General features: G+C 40.8%; 1 protein-coding gene across 3 annotated transcripts in view; it reads right to left on the bottom strand.

Moving 5' to 3' along the window:
* Nucleotides 1-6,954: 6,954 nt before the first annotated feature.
* Nucleotides 6,955-19,981, bottom strand: part of CFI (complement factor I) — a 39,911-nt gene continuing 26,884 nt past the window's right edge. For 2 of the 3 annotated variants that reach the window (XM_031467738.2, XM_010981079.3), the window contains 6 exons: nt 18,126-18,161; nt 16,027-16,130; nt 15,745-15,848; nt 12,603-12,880; nt 8,763-8,867; nt 6,955-7,366 (listed from right to left, as the gene is read on the bottom strand). In XM_031467738.2, coding sequence (XP_031323598.1) covers nt 7,149-7,366; nt 8,763-8,867; nt 12,603-12,880; nt 15,745-15,848; nt 16,027-16,130; nt 18,126-18,161 — 845 coding nt within the window. In that variant the 3' untranslated portion in view covers nt 6,955-7,148. The remainder of the gene's footprint in view (nt 7,367-8,762; nt 8,868-12,602; nt 12,881-15,744; nt 15,849-16,026; nt 16,131-18,125; nt 18,162-19,981) is intronic. The other variant, XM_031467745.2, reaches the window with a different exon arrangement.

Below are 19,981 nucleotides of genomic sequence, written 5' to 3'. Positions count from 1 at the left end.
TGAAGCTGGAGAGATCCCTGCCAGAATGAGGACACGGGGTCTAATTGTCCTTCCAGCCCCTCTCGACCCTACCTGGAAGCCCCTCAATAAAATGATTTGATCCCTGCCCCCACAAAATGTGCAGTGCAGATCTCATTAGAATTATATCCTTCTTTATTAAGAGGTTACTCTGTGCCAGGCATTTCAAGTACTGGATATCTCACATTCAAACACTGCTTTTCAGTAATACAGCCTTTGGATGAGTTAAAAACAGAAAAAAGGTGTCTCTCTCTCCCCAGACAGATGTAGCCTAACCACAGGCTGGGTTAGTGGAGAATGAAATGGCTTTAGTTTGCCCTCAGGTGCTCAGGCAGGCACCCTTGGGCTGTAATCAAGTCACACCACAGTGGAGGAAGAGGAGAAACATGCTTGGGAGGTATTATCGTTTTTACAGTAAAGGAGTTGAGGTGCCAGCAGAGAAGCCATGTGACAGTATCCAGTCAAATCAAGGCTTCTTTCTGCTCTCACAAGATGCCAGAGATTTTCTTCTTAATTTTTGGGCTGCAAATTTCAACACATTCAGAAAAGAAAATATAATATCTATTTTTTTAAGCTTTCTGAAACTTTGGTTTTCTCATCTTTAAAGCGTGGATGTTGGATTAGAGTACCTCTGAGATTCCACCTACATCCACCACCGGAACCCTTAAACCAGGCTTGGTTCTTTCAAATCTTCAGATTCTTTCAATTCTTCAAGGAAACTCTCTGAAGGAAGCAGTGGAGATGTGGAAAGTGGTCATATTCTAGCTATAACTTGATGCCAGAGCCAACAGGATTTATCAGTGGATTGACTATGGTGTATAAGGGAAAGCAAAGAATCAAGCATGACGTAGAGGTTTTGGCTTAAGCAATTGGAAGGATAAAGAGTCCTTACTAACTAAAATGGGGAGGATTCCAAAAGGAGCAGATTTCAGGGAAAATTTAGAAGATTAATTTCAGACACACCATGTTTGAGAAGTTATTCTGAATGTGTAGTTCAGAAGTGGGATAAGAGCTAGAAATAAATTTGGAAGTCACCAGCACAGAAATCGCTTGTAAAGCCATGGGACTAGAGGAGGGCCTCTGAAAAGTGAGTGTGTAAAGAGAAGTAGAAACAAGGTGTAAGTTGTAGGAGGTCAGGTAACTAAGAATCAGTAAAAGACTATGAAGGAGCAACCATGTGCAGCAGGCAAGTGTTATATTTCCGAGTGTCTAAGAAAGAACCATCAATTCAGCGGGGTGGGAGAAGATGAGGACAGGATATTGATCAGTGTATTTAATAACTTCACAAGAGACATTTCTGTGGAATACTGGGGACAAAACACAATTGTATTCCGAGGAAGAAAAAATAGGAAGAGGAACTGGGGAAAGAAATTATTGTCAAAATTATCAAAATAAATTACAAAAATATAAAATATGTTGTTTCTGTGCTGATTCTTGTCTAAGTGATATAAACGCTCCTGGAAGGGGAACTTCTGGGTGGCTGAACCCAGGCTGCGTTTTCTATAGAGAGCTTCCCAGTACACTTATAAGCATAATCACTTAGATACACCTTCTAAAACCCCAGTGGTTCCTTCACTGTACATGGACATCATGGTATGTAATGGTACTAATGAAGTAAGGAAGAACAATTTATTGGGTTTAATGAAACACATTAACTCAGAATGCTTGGAAATGAAGATATTATGCAATCCTTTGGGTTGTGTGAAATAACACAGAATCAACAAAATACAGATGATCAAGGGCAGTTTCTAATTTTCAGTCTTTTCCAGTGTCTCACTAAATGGTCTCAGCAGTGTTATTGTGCTGAAAATAAATGCCACGTGGTGAAATAATCCCAACCATAATGATCAATCTCTGCCTAGTGCTAAGGCTGGAAAGTTAGTTTCTAAAAGGGGCTCATATTAAGGGGAAATAAGTGCTAAGTTCCAGCCTCTGCCTTTAAAAAAAAAAAATCAATGGCTGAATAGCTTTCCAGCTGGGGATGAAGTGAATGACAAGAAATGGCTGCATAAACTATGAACAAGGGCTGGTTCCATGATTTGTTGAAGGTAATGACTCTTTGCTTGGAGAGGTCTATTATCACACAAATTTGATCAGTGTCTTAGTCTGTTTGGGCTGCTATAACAAAATACCATAGACTGGGTGGCTTATAAACAATAGAAGCTTATTTCTCACAGTGCTGGAGGCTGGAAGTTCAAGCCAGCATGGTGGGATTATGGAGAAAGCCCTCTTCGGGGTTGTAGACTGCTAACTTTTTGCTATATTCTCATATGGTGGAAGAGGTGTGGGATCTCTAGGGTCTCTTTTATAAGAATACAAGTCCCATTCATGAAGGTTCCAACCTTGTGACCTAAACACCTCCCAAAGACCCCAGATTCCTAAAACCATCACACTGGGCATTAGGGTTTCAACATATAAATTTTGAGAAGTTAACCTAAAACAAGAAAACAGCCAGTTATGTGACCAGCAAAACAGGTTTATTCAGAAAAAGCAAAGAATTTCAATTCAGGACATGCTTCTATGGCCAACCATATGCAAGTCCACATGCAAGCAAAGGAAAGGAAACTCTTTTATAGGAGAGAAGGGGAGGTTGGGAGGAGCTGTTATAAACAAAAAGTCCATTGGAGGAAACTAAGGGTTTGAAGTATAGTAGCTTTTCATTGGCTGAGTTGTGACAGTCTCTCATTGGCTCAGCTGTTGCACCGCAAGAAAAAAATCTTTTCCCTCCTGCTGGCAGTAGTAAAGTAGTGTCATTTCCTGCTGGAAATGTAAAGTAGTCTTTTCCTGTTGGGATCTGTACTATTGATTGATATATGGAGTGGTATGTGTGTGAGAGCTTGCCCTTCTGACTTCCCACTTTAGTGAGATTTCCCTTTTTTAATTTTCACAGGGTGGACACAAACATTCAGACTATAACAATCAGGGAGAGAGATTTTCAAGTGATCTTTGTAGATAGATGTATGATTACTCGGCACTCAGAATGAGCACTTGGAGAAGATGGAAAGGAAACTGCTTAGGTAAGATTGCATTTTTAGACCATCAGAATCAATTTAGGTGTGTGGTTTTTCTACGTAGAGTTTCTGGCTACTTTCACATCTCTGGTTGATTTTTAACTTCTTATTTTCTACCGCATACTATATATCTTCCCTGGGCTCCCAGAGACAGCACAGCTTCAAGACATCCTTAACTAACTAAACCTACTTCTTTTCCTCTCTTCCCTTTATTTCTGCAATCAATGGCAACATCAATCACCCCATTATCCAAGATAAAACCTGGGAATTATTCTAGACCCCATCCCGCTCTGTCATCTCTTCTGTCCCCAGATGTCATCTATTTCACTCCTTAGCATATCTAGAACCAGTGCTATCACCTTTAAAAGTGCCCTGCTTTGGTTTCTACCTTCATCATTTTTCATTTGTATTACTCCAGTAATCTCTTAATTCTCTTCCCTACCTCATCTCACCCCCTCCAATACGTCTTCCTCGATGCCTCTAGCATGAACTTTCCAAAGTCCTTCAGTGGTGCTAACTCTGGCATGAGGCCCTCCGTAATTTGGCTTTTCCTCCCTCTCCAGCTCCTCAGCTGTGCCCTGGGCTCCAGTCATGTGGAACTGCTCTCTGTCCTCCTGAGGCTGAAGTTAGTTCCTCAAGCCACAGGGCTTTGCATTTGCATCTGCCCGGAAAGTTCTTCCTTAATTCAGATTAGGCTCACCTTTGGGGAAGACTTCTTGTACTCTAAAGGCTGATTTATGAGTCTTCCATGAGGTTTCCTTACCATTGTATCTAGCAAAATACAGATTTATAATTTATTTTTCCATCTCCCTCATAAGATGGTGAGTTCTGAGGCCAAGCTTAAATACGGTGATGGCAGAGCTCTGACGTCTTGTGAGCTCCATTTGTTGACCACCTTCAGGGAAGACCATGCTAATTCTCAGAAGCATAAATGGCAAAGGGTGAAGCAGCGATGGCAAAGGGTGAAGCAGCAATGGCAAGGGGTCAAGCAGCAGTGCCCAGTGCCCCCTCTGCATTACAAGCTGTACATGGAGCCTGGGGCCCAAGCTGGTAGCTGTGGGAGTCTCTGATGAGCAGGTCTATGGTGGTCTCTGCAGCCTCCAACTCTCTAGCTTTTCAGGAGACTCTCTGAACTGCATGATATTCTTGAATAAATCTATTTTTTCATTAACCCAATTCCATTGGCTTCTGTGGTGTGTGAGCAGGAGCCCTCACACAGACCTGTGGGAGAGCCCCGGAGTCACATTATCCTCTCCTGCTGTTCCAGGTCTCTGCCACACGGGTTCGCTGTAGAGAAGCTGGCTCTTCATTCTTCATGCCCCATCCTGGTCCACGCTGTTGTGAGGCCTCCAGATCTTAGGTCACTGTGCGAACTGGTCCTTCCAAAGCCCACGATGCCACACCCTCCTAGATTAGCTGAATGTGCCCATGTGCTGGGTTTCTCAGCTTGCAACCCTTAGTACTCTTTTTTTTTTGTCTCATACACAGATATCTGCTAAGGTGCCACATGCTTCAAGTTTGCTGGGTCAGGACAAGGTGATGGTTTTAAAACATGCCACAAATTCTTTGACACCCTTCCCAAAAAGAGATGGATTATAGTTCCTCCCCTAGAACCTGGTCAGGTCTTTGTGATGAAAGTGAGGCTAAGTGACTTCCCAGGCTGGGGTAAAATAGTCAGTGCAGGTTCTGCAGGTATCCCTGGGACAGCTGTCAGCTGCTGTGTAAGAAGTCTGGTGCCCCCGAGTCACCATGTTGACAGCCCATGTGGAAACACCACATAGAGCATAGAGAGAGATGACTGAGAACTCCAGCTGTTGAGTCCTCCCACCTAGGCAAGAGACATGTGAGTGGAGAAGCCTTGGAGATGATGCCTGTCCTAGCCTCGTCTGATGGCAGCTGGATGAGAGGGTGGAGGACTGCCCCACCAGCCCAGTCAGTCCCCGGGCGCAAGAGCAAAATCATAAACAAGTGCTATGTAAATCACTGCACAGCCATAGAGAACCAAATACTCTCCTGAACTCAGTAACAAAAGGAATTAAAAATCTGGGCAGTATGGGAGGGGAGAAGGAGTTGCTGCTTATTGGGCACAGAGTTTCAGTCTGGGAAGATAAAAAATTTCTGGGGATGGTTGCATAAGAATATGAATATGCTTCATGCCACTGACCTGCACACTTCAAAATGGTTAAAATGGTAAAATTTTTGTTATGTATATTTTATCAAAATTTTTAAAAGCAAAAAATCTGGGCAGTAACTGATTTTGGAATATGTGTAGAAATGGGCATCATATTATTAAAATTTATATTATTAAAACATTCATATTATTATTAAGGACTCTATCCAGGACTGGACCCCAGGTTTCGATGGTAATATTTATGTGAAAAATATACCTTTGCCTTCAGGATGATGATAGCTGTGGTTTAAAAAAAAAGATAAAAGCAGCTAATGTTTATTCACTGAGCACCTTTTATGAACAAAGTGCTATGGGTGCCAACAGAAGGAAGACAAAATCTCTCAAGTGTCTTACAGTGGAGTGGGGGCAGGGGGCGCTAGCTGGGTGAGCATCGAGGGGGAGAGGTGGGCAAATGAAAACAGAGTATGTTGGGTGATGACAAGCGCTACGCTGAGATTAAAGCAGGCTCATGAGATAGAGGGATGGTGTCCACTGCACTTTGGGGCCATAGGAGATTAAGGAGGGAGGAACAGGTTTAAGAAGTGGCAGAGCTTTGGGTTGGCCTTGTTTCTTTGGAAATGCGATTAGATACCCAGAAGGAGGTGTTACGTACTCAGTGAGATACACAGCCTGGAGTTCCAGGAAAGGCTAGGGTTGGAGATGCGAATTTGTGAGTCATTGTATAACTGAGCAGAACCCTATAGGGCCTTCCCAGGACAGACCCCTCCCCCATATCCTCTGCTTTAGCTCCTCTCAGAAGTACACTTCCTGAGTTGTTTTATAGGTGTTAAAACCCCCACCAAATGGGAGAAGTTAACTACGTGGTGACCACGAGCACGAGCTCGAAGCCCCCAGGCCTCCTGGAGCCTGAGGATTGATGTTAACGCCTTGTGACATCAACTGTTACATCATCAACCAACCAGAGAATCGTAGTACATGAGCTGATCATAGACCCTGGGATGGCCCTCCCTCACCTGACCTTTAAAAATGCCTCCCTGAAACCCATCGGGGAGTTCAGGTGATTTGGGCATTAGCTGCCCTGGACTCCTTCCTTGTCTGGCGCCTTACAATAAATGCTGCACTTTCCTTCACCACAACCCGGTGTCAGTAGATTGGCTTTACTGCACTTGGGGGAGCAGACCCAAGTTTGGTTCGGTAACAGTTTGACCGTGGTGGGATTTAAAGCTGAATCTAGGTGAGTTCACCAGCACAAAGTGAGAGAAATGACCAGAAGGAAGAGGCTGAGAAGAAGGCTAAGACCAGCAGGCCAGGCACAGAATGTGATGCCCTGAGGGGCTGACTACTGCTGCCTGGGGGCAGAGGAGGGTGAGAATGGTTAAGTGACTGTGAGGTTTGACACCAAGGAGGGTCAGTGATTGTGCTGTAGTATCTGTGGAGAGGTCTAAAGAAAGGGTCAAGGAGAACTTCTGAAATGAGGAACTGAAGACCAGTTTTTCAAGAACTTTCAAGAGCTGTGAGGTCAGTCATTATGACAGGTATTATGCTAAACATTTTACTTCAGGATGCAGCTTCATTTTCTCAAAATTCCAGTTTCCATTTTAAAGGTAGAAAATGAGACACAAAAAAAGACAGTAAATTGCCCAAGGCCAAGCAATGAGTAGGCAGTAAAGCTGGGATTTGAATCATGCTTTTGTGAATCCACTGTCCTTCAACTACCTAACCCTTTAGTCCAGTCAATATAGCACTCCTAAATAAATAGATAATTTAACGTCATTTTCTAATAAATAAAATATGTATGATTGACTAAAATATTTATTTGAGAATTATACAGCAAAATTCCAATACAGCATAAACTTCATAGAGACTTTTAAAAAATATCCAATAAAATTGTCTTTTTTTTTTCTCGAAGTACTAATTGTGCAGTATCATTTCAATTAAAATGGAATTCTTGAGAGGAAAAGAGCAGAAAGAAGAGAGAGATCATAGCTTCAAACATTGTACTGAGAAACAAGAGATCTTCCTACGTGAACGCTAATCCAGTCAAAATAATTGGCCACTTTGGTGTAAATGCCTGGGAACTCTGATTTTCCACAGTTTTCACCCCAACTCACAACACCCCAAACATAAGACACATTGTTGGCATCCTGACAGACTAAGGGGCCTCCAGAGTCCCCTTTACAAGCATCAGTGGAACCGTCATCTGTACCTGAGAAAGACAACGGAGAAAGAAAGTCACACACTTACTTCCACTTGTCAAGGCTGCCATGCTGACTACCTGCCTCTTCCACCAACGTCTGTACCAACTTCGACTTTTTTACCCTCTCCTGACAAGAAGTAAGACGCGCTGTCCCTCACAGACCCTGGCTGGGCCCACAGAGCCGTAGAGATGCCGGGTGGGAAGTACTGTCTGTTCTACTCATTATCCAAATTTAGCAAGTGCTCTCTATGCTTTCTCTCCTTTGTGGAAGTATTTACTATGATGAGTTAGCAATCTGAAAGTAGCATCAAAGACTGGGTGGGAAAATAATAGGAGTACCTAGTGCTTAATATGTATTCATTGTTTTAATCCTCACCACAACCCTATGAGGTAAGTATCATTATCATCTCTTATTTTAAGATGAGACAAATAAGGCACAGAGGGGTTAACTAACTTGTCCAAGGTCATCTAGCTAATAAGTGGCAGAGCCTGGACTTGAACCCAGGCAGCCAGACCTCAGAGTTTGTCCTCTTAACTGTGATTCTGCCCCCTGGTAGATTTTGCGCTATTCTCCCTTTTTGTCCTCTGTAATCCTGAACTCCGTTTTAAGATGTGGGGGCACAGGGAATGGTCTGCTAACTTTCTTTTCACTCTAATGACTTCCTAAGATTTTTAAATCACTGTATCCAAGAAGTTATAGGATGCCAGTAACTCTGCCTTGTTCTGTAATCCACAATGTATAAGTGGTTTCAGTAGAGCATCTGAAATGCTCTATGCTGGCGGGGACCCTGCCTTTGAGTCAGCACCCGGAGTACCGACTGCTGTAGTTGTGTTAGCCAGGGGCAGTGGCTTCTCTATGATATTAAAGGAGAGAGTGGCAGGTATTGTAAGAAGTGCAATGGGATTTCCAAGGAGGGAGAATTTACTTCCAAATGGATGAATTTGAAATGAGGTTATTTGGATTTTTATTTACAAGAGGTTTGGGTTGGGTCCTGGATATACCACTTCTTGTCTGTGAGGCGTGGGCAGCTGATGTAGCTGCTCTGTGTGTCACTTTCCTCATCTGTGAAGATCACCAATTTTGCAGATGAGGAAACTTGCTCAAAGTCACACCAATTGCAACCGGTAAAAACCAGAATATAAACCCAGGCAGTCTGGTTCCAGAGTCTGTGCTCTTAGTCACCTGGCTATACTGCTATGCAATAGCTTAACGAAGATTCTTCCTCTGGGTAGTAAGTTGTGGGAACTTGAGCTGAGGGGAAGGGACTGAAAGAGTTTGATGATGCAACAGCTAGAAGGCCAAAGGAAAGGGTTTGAGGCCCTGAGCAGGGGGTGACAAGGTGGGGAGGGAGAGGAGTTTGGTAGTGGGTATGGCGACATCTCCGAGAAGCCCCTCAGTACTTACCTGCACACACCATTTCTTTTTCAAAGTAGCGATTTGAATAAAACTTAGAGCAGTTGTCTATTAGATGAACTTCACCCCACTTAAGTGAATAGACTTTTTTGTCATCTAAACAAAGTGAGAAAACAAACAGACATTTAGAAGTTACAAATGAGAAATTGAAATAAATATTTACTCTCATAATTTAGTAGACCATCAGGACCATTAAAAAATATGTATATTCTTTAATGTATTTGTAAACCTTTGAGGATAATTCATTAACGTATTTAATCACACACTGCTCATATCCCCAGTTTGTATAATTGTCTTTCTAAAAATAGTCAAGGGGCATTATTGAACCCAGGGCCCAAAGTCATGCTCATTTAATAACGAGCTGGGTGCTCTGAGGTGAACGAGATAGACTCCTTCTGCTCTGACCACTGAGTTCGGGGGGATATCTATCAAAATCTGGGATCAGGGTCTTCTCACATAAATAGCTCCTGTCTTCTTACAGCCTCTTATTTTCTTGAAAGTGCTTGTTAGAGTGAAAACAACTTTTTAATAAAAGAATTTAAAATGAAGAAAACACATATGAAGTTATCAGTATCTATGTGTTTTTGTGTGTCTGTGAGGAACTCCATCTCCTAAATGATTTGAAAGTGATTGAAAGAGGACTTAGGATTTCCTTTCCACTTAAGTTACAGATTTGGGATTTGAACATTTTTGGTCCAAGGAAAGAGAAGGGCCAGGTACTGTTATTGACTAACAGTGCAGGGAAAAACCTAAGAACACAGCATGAGTTGTCTCAGGTTTAGGGAATGAATCTTTGTCCCATCTCCCCTCATCTTTCTCCCAGCTTGCAGCAATTTCTACCTGCTCTAGGAGGGCAGGGGCGAAGCCTGATTCATTCACTGCTGCACCAGCACCAGTTTCACGCTAGCACAAAGTACTTGCTTAATAAATAGTTATGTAATTAAGTAATGCATAAACTCAGTAATTCAATGATACACTAAACACTTTATGCCAAATGACTTGCCTCCTTAATTAATCTGTAAACTACCTGGGGACAGAGACCTCTGGCTTATCCTGAGAGGACACCCCCACAGACCCCAGCTCTGTAGTGAGCACATAGTTGTTAACTGTAGGACAAAAATTCTTCTCTTCTGGGAAGCAGAGGGAGAAAAATAAATCCACCAACATATATGGCAAATCAGGAAAGAGTTTTCTTTTTTCTCTTTCAAGTCCTACTTCAAGTTAGTCTTAAGATGACTACCTTCTTCAGGATAAGAGCGTTCCAAAAATTAGTAATTTATTATTTCCCCTAACTCAGGAGAAGACTTCAAAAACTAGCTCTTGGACAGTGTGAGTAATTTTTAATGACTCAGGAGATTACTTCCTCCCCTGAACTCTTGTTTTGTATATTTCTCGAGGCATCTGTCACATTCTGCTGGCTGACAGTGGCATTCATGTCTGATGGCACTTCTGAACTGTAAGTCCCGTGAGAGCTGGCTTTTGTCATTCTACTTTGTAGCCTCAGCACCTAAGTTTGTTGACTGGGTCCATATTTTTCATCAGTGAAATACTAACACTTTGGCATTAATATCTTGCACTCACAGTAAGGGCTCAACAAATGTGTAAAACCACATTTGATTAATAAACAAATCAATGCATAAGAACATATCTACTAGTTTACAGAAAATACATAGAATAGAAGCACATATTAAATGCCACATAAGGATACACTCAGACAAATTCAAGGCGTGGAAATTCTAAATAAGAATGACCTAGTTTCATTTAAAATACTTAATTTAAAAACATTTTTTTTGACAGCAGTTTTTTGGGGGAGAGCAGGTAATTAGGTTTATTTATTTGTTATTATTATTATTTTTTAATGGAGGTACCGGGGATTGAACCCAGGACCTTGTGCATGCTAAGCACACACTTTACCACTGAGCTATATCCCGCCACCCTCATTTAAAATAAATACATTTTAAATAAAAGAAAGAGGTAACAGTTCTAAATTTAAAGAGATTTAAGAAAAACAACCACTAAATGCAATGTTTGAACTTTGTTTGGATTCCAGTGGAAATAATCTGGCTGTAAAAATATTTTGTAAATAATGGACGAATATTAAACACAGATGGTTATTAGATGATAACAGAAAATGAATTAGAAAATGAATGGAATCATTTTCATTTTGTTGGGTCTGAATGGTATTGAGTTTTTGTTTTTGTTTTATTAAGTCCTTACCTAGTAAAAATGTATAGTGGAGTATTCATGGGTGAAATTACATGATATCTGGGATTTGATTTAATATGCTCCAGGAAAAATAAGTGTTGGGGGGAATATATTGAAAAGCTCCTGATTGTCCTTTGGATCCATTCTCCACCCTTCTGTGCCCTCCGCTGCCCAGAGAGCCTGAGTGGGAGGGACTGCCTCAATAGGAATGTCTTCACTTCTTTCCAACAGGGGACTCTGGCAGAAGGGAAGGAGGGAAGGCGTGAGGATAGCAGGAGTGGGGCTGGCTCTAACCTTCAACCCAAGATCATTACTTCTCTCAAGGTAGCCTGCTCTGAGGCTCTTTCTCCTTCTGGTAACTTCTCCTTTGCCTTATGCCTTCAGATCTCGGAAAGGACTCAGCTCTGGTCCTGTTAGTCCTGGGTCCATGCATAGCCCTTGTGGTTCCCTAACCTGCCACCCACAACTTTGTTACTAACCCCTTTATAGGTAAACTTTCCTAATTATCCTACTGTGATTGTGATCAATTCAGGGAGATAAAACAAGAATAGTAGAATGTTGATAACTGTGAAAACTGCATGATGAAAAGTAGGCTTGTCATACTTTATCTCTGCTTTTGTGTTTACATGTTAATGTGCATATGAAAGTTTTTTAAAAACAGAACAAATATAAGGACATAATACTTTCTGGATGAATTAATTACTAATACAATTCAGTATTTCGTAAGTCTTGAGTATTCAAACATACCACAAATGCAAGTTAATTTATATGCATATTTTATACTTTTCAATATGGAATTTATAAAGAATGTTTTGGAATAGGAGTTTATAAGTTCAAGTTATTTATACAGAGAGTTTGAGATCAAAAGGAAGCTAAATTTCTAGGCTAACTCTTCAAGATGAAGGAAAAAGCACTGGCTAATTTAATTCTAATCTATCTCTAATTTAGGAGATCTTTTAAGTAAGTCGTCCTTAAGTGTCTACATCTCTTGCTCATATGAATGTTCACTTCCAGTCTTCTTAGAAGCTCAAGGAATGTATTCTTTATGTTCCCTTTCTCTTTGTGGGATGTGGGGGTGTAAAAATGGAGAACAGGGAGCAGAGAGGAGAGAGCAGCAGGGTTGTAGGATCGGTGACTCAGCCTATACTAGGACTATCCCTTTGAAAACCTTTTTAATCCTCCATCAGTACCTTTCTAGTGAACCCAAAAAGTCCATGCTGGATGTCCCCCTGTCACTCTACTTTTTTCTTGATGAATGGCTAACCCTCAATGTATGTTTTAGTAGCACAGAGTACAGGTATCCTTTGAGACTCTGCATCAGGATCTATTACATAATTGGCAGAACCCAGGGAAAATTGAAAATGTGAGATTGGGCCCTTGAAAAAATGATTAAAAAGTTAATGATAGTGACAGCAGAGCAGTAAACAAGGCCCTATGGTGCCCAGAGCTGGGGTGCTGGACACCTACTCAGGTCCTAAGCCCATGAAGCCAGCCCTGGCTGACACTCACTTTCCTGGATTTGACACCATGTTTATCTCTGAGCACTCAGAAATTAGCTCCAATGCATTTCTAGTCCCATTCCTTTTCAACCTCTGAATTCTGATTAACAAGTTATAAAACATATACCTCTCTCTCGACCCCAGCCGGAAATGATGCATTTATCGTTAGGCTGAAATAGATATGGAGACCAGGGGACACAGGCAGGGACTGAATTAAACAGCATACATTCTTTTCGGCTCGGGTGTTTTTTCATTTCAATCAAAGCTATGTCATTTTGGTAAGTGCTCCCATTGTACTTCTCATGGATAATAACTTCATTTACCGACTGAACGGTTATCTCAGAGTTGGGCTTTAACCAGTCTGTAAATGATGCCCATATTTGGTAATGATGAGTTTTGCTGGCTCTGTAACAGAAGGAAAAAGGAAATAAATACACTGGGAAAAAAAAAAAACTAAAAATTGGACTTTTGATGCTTCAGCTTTATAACTTTCCTTTTTAAGGAGCTTTTTTATTTTCCCAGGTTTTTAAAAATTTTTTTTCATCCTTGCTGTCATGATGCAGTGCAACTAAATCTTCTTAGGGCAGAATTAAAGAAAGTCAATAGGTAAATGAAGAGAGGAATAGTTCATCTAATTGCTCAATGTCAGGGACAGAAAGATGTCACTAACAACCCGAGATGCCAGAAGTAGAATGAGTTGGCTGCCTCTGAGTGACAGCAATGGCACTGAAGGTGCTCAAGCAGAGACCAGATGGCATCAAGCCAGAAATGTGCTTGAGGAACTGGGAGGGCAGAGCACAGACTCTCATTACACTACTAACCCCAGAGGTTCCCAGGGCGAAGACCACAGCAATCATCATCTTGACCTTTAAGACTGACTTCATCTTAACTTTGCATTGTGTTTATTTGCACACAAGCTTTTCCTCCTGTTTGTGCTACTTGAAGTCAAAGAGAGGGTCTTATTCATCTATGGGTAGATGCCTGTGCCTAGTAGTGGATCTGGAACACAGTAGCCGCTTGAAAACTTGGTGGAAATGGTGAATGAGCTAAATATTGTCTGTCCTCATGCCTCACTCCATTTTCATACCAATTTTCACCTTGTGGTTTCCGGCAAATCGAGCATCTACCACCATTTTCTCAGGGAATCACCTTACAGTTAAGCAGCGATGTCCTAGGAGCTAATGGGGCGTTCAGGATGCTTTTATTTATACTTAGTATTCCAAGAATGCTGTGCTTCATATTAATTTGGGTTGTTTTTCAGGATCAGAGGCTCTGAATATTGTTTACAGGTTAAGTCTGCTTATCCATTCAATTTACTCAATAGATATTTGGTGCGCACCCACTGTTACATCAGGCACTGGGCTAGCCACTGGGATGCAGGAATGAACAAGATCAGAAAGAGTTCCTGCCTTTGTGGAGCACAGGGTCTAGAGAAAGAAGCAGCATTAAATGGATAATCCCACCAAAGAAGATATGTATTCTACTGGGAAAAGTGAGAGGAGCTCATAGCACATGGGCTTCTGAGAATTTATCAGGAAGGCTTTGACTTCAGGGAATCAGGGAAGGTTCTCTGAGGAAGTGAAGGTTGAGCTGAGATCTGAATCAAGAGTAGCACTAACTAGGGAAACATGGTAGGAAAGGTGATTTCAGGGATGGGAAACCATACATGAAGGTCTCTTTGCAGCAGGGAACAAGGTACACTTGAGCGGCTGAAAGAAGCCCAGAACAGATGGAGCAGGGAGCAAGAGGTGACGCTGTGAGGCAAGATGAGATTGGCAAAGGTAAGTAGATCACTTGGGGCCAGATGAGCCGTGTTAAACATTCTGTTGAGTTTTTTTTTTTTTTTTTTTTTATCCCAAGAGGAATGCAAAGCCATTGAATTTTAAGTGGTAAGTGGTCAAAACCAGCTCTAGAACTACTACTCTCACTGCACAGTAGGCAATGGAGAGGTGGGGGCAGGGCTGGGCAGAGTGAACATTGGAGAGCCAACCAGGGGGTGGTGGGTGTTAGTGAAATCCAGAAGAGAGGTGAAAGCAGGATAACAGTGGGGATGGAAAGAAGCTTTGAGAATTAAATAATTAGAAATTAAAAATGCCATCTGGAGTTGGTGATATCCTGGCTGGGCTGTGGTAAGACTGATGGAATAAATGCAGTGATTTTTAGATTTCTACCTTGTGAAACTAGATGAACAGCATTGGTCATTTGCTAAGAAAATGAACACTGGGTCAGGACCATATTTGAGGAGAAAGGACGTATCATGAGCTCCATCTTAGATGTTTTGAATTTGATGTACTTCTGATAGAGCCAAGAGGTGCTGATAGTCAGCTGACTATAGGATCAGTGATTGGAGAAGAGGTCTAGGCTGGAGATACCATTGTGTCAGCATACAGCGCTGTTTTAAAGTACAGATAATTTTAGAGAGAAGAAGTAAGAAGAGAAGAGGAAGCCAGGATACACACTGAGGAACTCCAGGATTTCACCTGAGCATCAGTGCTCAGTCACAGGAGGAGGAAACTGCAAAGAAAGATGAGGAGGCATGGTCAGAGAGGTAGGTAGCAAACCAAGAAAATGTTGTCTCACAGCAGCCAAGAGAATAGGGTCATTCAGAAGGAAGAGATGAAATTTGGTGCATTGCTCCAATCTATGAGAATCTTTATGGGTGTCATTCAACAGATTTCCTATCCCTCTCAATTTTGGGCCCCCTGCAGATTTTCCAAGCAGGCCTTCATCTAAGTTACTGTCAAGTATGTTGAACTTGATTTTACTCCAGCTCTGATACTGACTGGTAGGGTAGCTTTAGCCAAGTCATGTAACCTCCAGTCTCAGTCTGCTTATTAAGTAAATGAGAGAAATAATATTTACCTTTTAGTACTGTTGAGAATATTAAAATAAAATAACATATATGAATGTGCTAGGCATAGTATCTGGTCTGTAAGAGGTGCTCAATAAATGATATTCTGTTCATTCTAAAGGTCAGAACTGAGGCCAGATTCCTAAACTGTGTCCTCCCAGCTGATCTTGCGCCATGCAAACGAGCCAAGTGAAATAACTTGGCACCTACAGGCTTGATCTGTCCTTGCCAGCTGGAACCCACTGGGTTCTGGGGAACTGGCCTCTGGGATCCCGATCATGAATATCAGAGAGTATTAAGCAGATAATAGAGTGGGACTTGTCAATGGCTATATACATTTTCATTTATCACCTGCCACAACCTCTATTACCCAATTTCTTCATTTTAGGACCCCAAACCTACTGGAGAGGTTTTTTACCTGACACAATGTGCAGCAGTCAGAATCCAACAGCCACCGATATAAATTCCTCCACAGTTGATTTTATTTCCTTCCTTAATTGCCACCTGCCATGGGAACTCCCCCTGAAAAGACATTTATGTGGTCACTGCCATCCTACTAGACAGCAATACAAACAGGTGGCTGAAAGATATTTCCATTTCAAGACTCTCAGTCTCTTATAATTACATATCCATCCCCTCCCCCTTTTCAAACTTGGGCTGCTCCTGGGAAGTGACATGGTAACTTCTCATGCAGGTTTACCAGTTTTGCCGGCTTTCCTCCTATGACTCGTTTTCTTCGAATGGGCATGTTCTTTTTAACTCCACAGGATAATTTAGGGAAAAGTGACTTTATCCATTTTCTTTCTTTAAGGAAGGAAGAGATTGTATCGTTATGATTTTGAAACCATAAGTGGGCAAACTTCCTGATTATCTGCTGCAAAAACAGTAAAGTCACAGTTAGTATGAAGCAGACCAGATTCATTAGTAAGTTATTTTGGATGCTAAACTGTGCTATTCACCTTGTTCAAAAACACGGGCTTAATATGAAAATTGGCTTGATTCTCTGAAGTTCTGCCTAAAGGTGGAGTAGCAGCAGAAAGAGGCTGCCTGGGGAGTTAAATGTGTACCAGCCTCTGGCAGGTGAGAGATGCACATGCTTAGGCATTGCTGCTGTGACAATTCAGGATGGGGGTGACACCTCGGGATGGTGGTCACAGGGAGAACTCCAGCTTCTCACTTTCACGGCTTTTACTTTCTAGAGGCTGTTTATATGGGGCTCTTTTCAATAATGTTAATATTAACATTGATGAGGTTACTACTGAGTAAGCTCTATGTGTCAGGCTCCAGGCTAAGTACCTTGTATATAGTTTATCTCATTTAGTGATCATATTAACTCTGAGAGGTGATGTGCCATGAACCCCTGGACAATCCAGGATCAGTCAGCGGGGAGGGGGGCTGTGTTTTTAGCCACTTGACATGTGATGATGTCTCCTTCCTCTGTGAGCCCTCAGGCGTGGCACATTTGTCACTGGGAAACATGGTAGAGCAAGACTTAAGACATGAATTTGCACGAGAATTCATGACAAAGGAAGAAAGTAAACATATAAGATGCTCTCCTTATTCTATCATGGCTTGAACATTTTTGCAAACTTGCTTCTTAGCCTCAAATGAGAAAGAAAAAAATAATATCATTCTCAATTACTATGAACATATAAGAAGGAGGTAGGTCCTCAAGGGAGAGATGTTGTGAACAAATGTTGATAGAATATTTTTTGGAGGGAGTCCCACCCATCCTAAGAACTGGGTTGGGTGAAGAATGTGATGATAAATTTTAAATTTCTGATTGGACTTTTGAAAGAGGAGAGACCTTATCTACTGAGGACTGTGAAACCAGCTTGGGTAGTATCTGAAAATCAATATTACCTTGAATAGAAAATAAAAGGCCTTTGTTGGAAATCCCTCTGACTGATATCTGTAACTTTGAGCTCTAAATCTTTCACTCATTGCCTGATTTTTTTTTAAACCGTTGATTGATTTTGGGGCCTGACAATTAGAAGGGAGTCTTACATGAATTTCAGTTTTAAATCCCCCTAAAATAGGGAGATATTTCATTCCCAGTTTGCATTTGAGCTTGTTACTCACCTAAGGTCACACTGCTAACAAACAACTGAGACAATCCAGTCTGACTCAAAGCTCTTACTGATCCCTGTCTACCCAGGAACAGGGTACTTTAATTAAATTTGGCTGTAAGTACCCAACTGGCCTGGATACAGGTCTTCAGAGACTTTCTGTTATCATGGTTTAAAACGTTGCAAAAAAAACAGGTTAATTCAATTATATGTATCTATTTCAAAACGTATGTCCTGGATCCCATGTGAAATCTGATTGTTTTTTGACAAAACCGACCTGACAAAGTTCATAACAAGTTGAAGAACCATATGTGGGACTAGAGTATTGTTTTCATTTCAAAATTAGCCATATGTATGAACCCATTTTAAAAGCAGTTCTCAAGAAGCATTCATGTTTATTTTTCTTACAAGTGGTAAGGAAAGAAGAAATTTTTTAAAATTTAAATTAATATGGAAGGTTGAATACATGTACATTCATGTATGACTGAAAAATTGTGCTGTACACCAGAAATTGACACAACATTGTAACCTGACTATAACTCAATAATAAAAAAAAGAAAGCCAAGAAAAATAACAATTTACTTAAGAGAAAAAAAATTGATATGGAAGGTAATTGTTACCTGAATCAATTATATCACCCATATGCATACATGTTCACACATGTGCACATGACATTAAAATGCAAATTTAACCAGTGAAGCACCAGTTAAAAAGAATAGTGTTAACTTACCTGCATCCATATCAGCAGTCAAAATTTCTGTTTCTTCTAGGAAAAAACAGTCAAACGTTTAAAGTTATGTTTATAGTAAAAATTAAATCACTAAAATCATTTAAATTTTGATAATAATTTTCTGTCTCAAAACTTGTCCTACCACCTACAGACATAGAAAACAAACTTATGGTTTCAAAAGAGGAAAGGAGGGGAGGGATAAATTAGGAGTTTGGGATTAACAGATACAAACTACTATATATAAAATAGATAAACAACAAGGATTTACTGTATAATAGGGAACAATATTCAATATCTTGTAAAAACCTATAATGGAAAATAATATATAACTGAATCACTTTGCTGTACACCTGAAACTAACACAGTATTATAAATCAACTATGTTTTGATTAAAAAAAACAAAAAAAAACTAAAACAAAAAAATAAATAAAGAACTTGCTCTACCTCTAAAAAGGTCAGTACAAAATCCCAAAGCACATCATCTTATTTCTTTTCCATAGCTAGGTAACCATGAAGGCTCAAGAGGAACTAGGGAGAAATTTTTCAGGCACAAACTAGAGGTGTCTGTTGGTAGAAGTGAATGGTGAGACTCATGGTGCTGCAGCTTTCTGCATTTAGAGCAGGCAAAACGCCCGGGTCAGAGAAGAAAAGCACTTACAACTTCACATAAGGTTGGAAGCTGTCATCGACACTGACCAAAAGAGTCCTGAGCTGACATTGAAAAGAATCCTTTCATTTTGTGCATAATAAGGCACCTCTTAACAGGGGTCATGCAAACAAAGATATTTCATTGATTTCAGTATTAGGCAAGGTTAGTTTTAGGCATTTGGGATGCAGAAGTCAAAAGTTAAACAAAAACAAAAAGGTTCCTTTTCTTTTCTTCCTTAGACTTCTGTTTGAATTTATATGGGACAATTCCATCTTCACTCTGCTGTCCTGGAACATTTCAGTCACGGACAGGATCATAATTACTTTGACCTGGGGATCCAAACGTGAATTCCCACATGTTTTTCTGTCTGGAGGAGCATACAGCCCAGAGGGGCAATGTTACTTTGCTGCAGCAATCCTGTGTCTTATCCCTCGATTTCCCAAGTTCTTTTTGGGAGAGACATACATATGTCTGTTATGCCACATGTCTAGGTTATTTTCTGGGGCGGAGAGAGGCTCTACTCAGAGCTTTCACAAAAGCACCCACAGGAACCAAAGAGAAGACTTCATATTAACAAAGGAAGACAGGGAAAGTCCAGTGTAGCTGAGAGGTACCGACTATTAGAAGAGCAGCACAAAGCTCCAAAAGCCCAGACCATAAGAAAAACAATCAATGTCTTTGATTAAATAAAGATGAAAGATTTATATTCAACAAAGCTCACTATGGCTAAAGTTAATAGATGGGTGACAGAATGGAAGAAGGTATTTGTATGTTTAAAACTGAAAATGGATTGATATCTAGAATGCATCAAGAAGACTGCAGCCTCCATATGAAATGAGGCAAAAGCTGTGAACTGGCAAAAAACAGAAGAAAGGAAAGGAAGAGGAAACTAAGAAAGCTAGTATGCATATGAAGAGAAATTCAAAATCACTGTTTATACCAACAATTCAAATAAATAAACAGTACCATATCACTTGAAAGTAAGAGACTAGCAAAATTAGAAGGCTGGCGAGTACTAAATGTTGGTAGGATTGAGGAGAGCCCTCAGGTAGTGTTGGTGGAGGTGAGGATGGTACAGCTCAGCAGAAGGACAGACAGGCACTAGCTTGTCAAATTAAGGAGATGCACACCCCAAGACCCAACAATTCCTTGCCCAGATGGATATCTCAAAGAAATCCTTCCACACAGCCTTAAGAAGAGGATATTC

The sequence above is a fragment of the Camelus dromedarius genome, chromosome 1 (genome assembly GCF_036321535.1).
Source record: "Camelus dromedarius isolate mCamDro1 chromosome 1, mCamDro1.pat, whole genome shotgun sequence".
NCBI lineage: Eukaryota > Metazoa > Chordata > Mammalia > Artiodactyla > Camelidae > Camelus > Camelus dromedarius.
The sequence above is the reverse complement of the archived record's forward strand: the minus strand, read 5'-3'. Positions and strand labels throughout refer to the sequence as shown.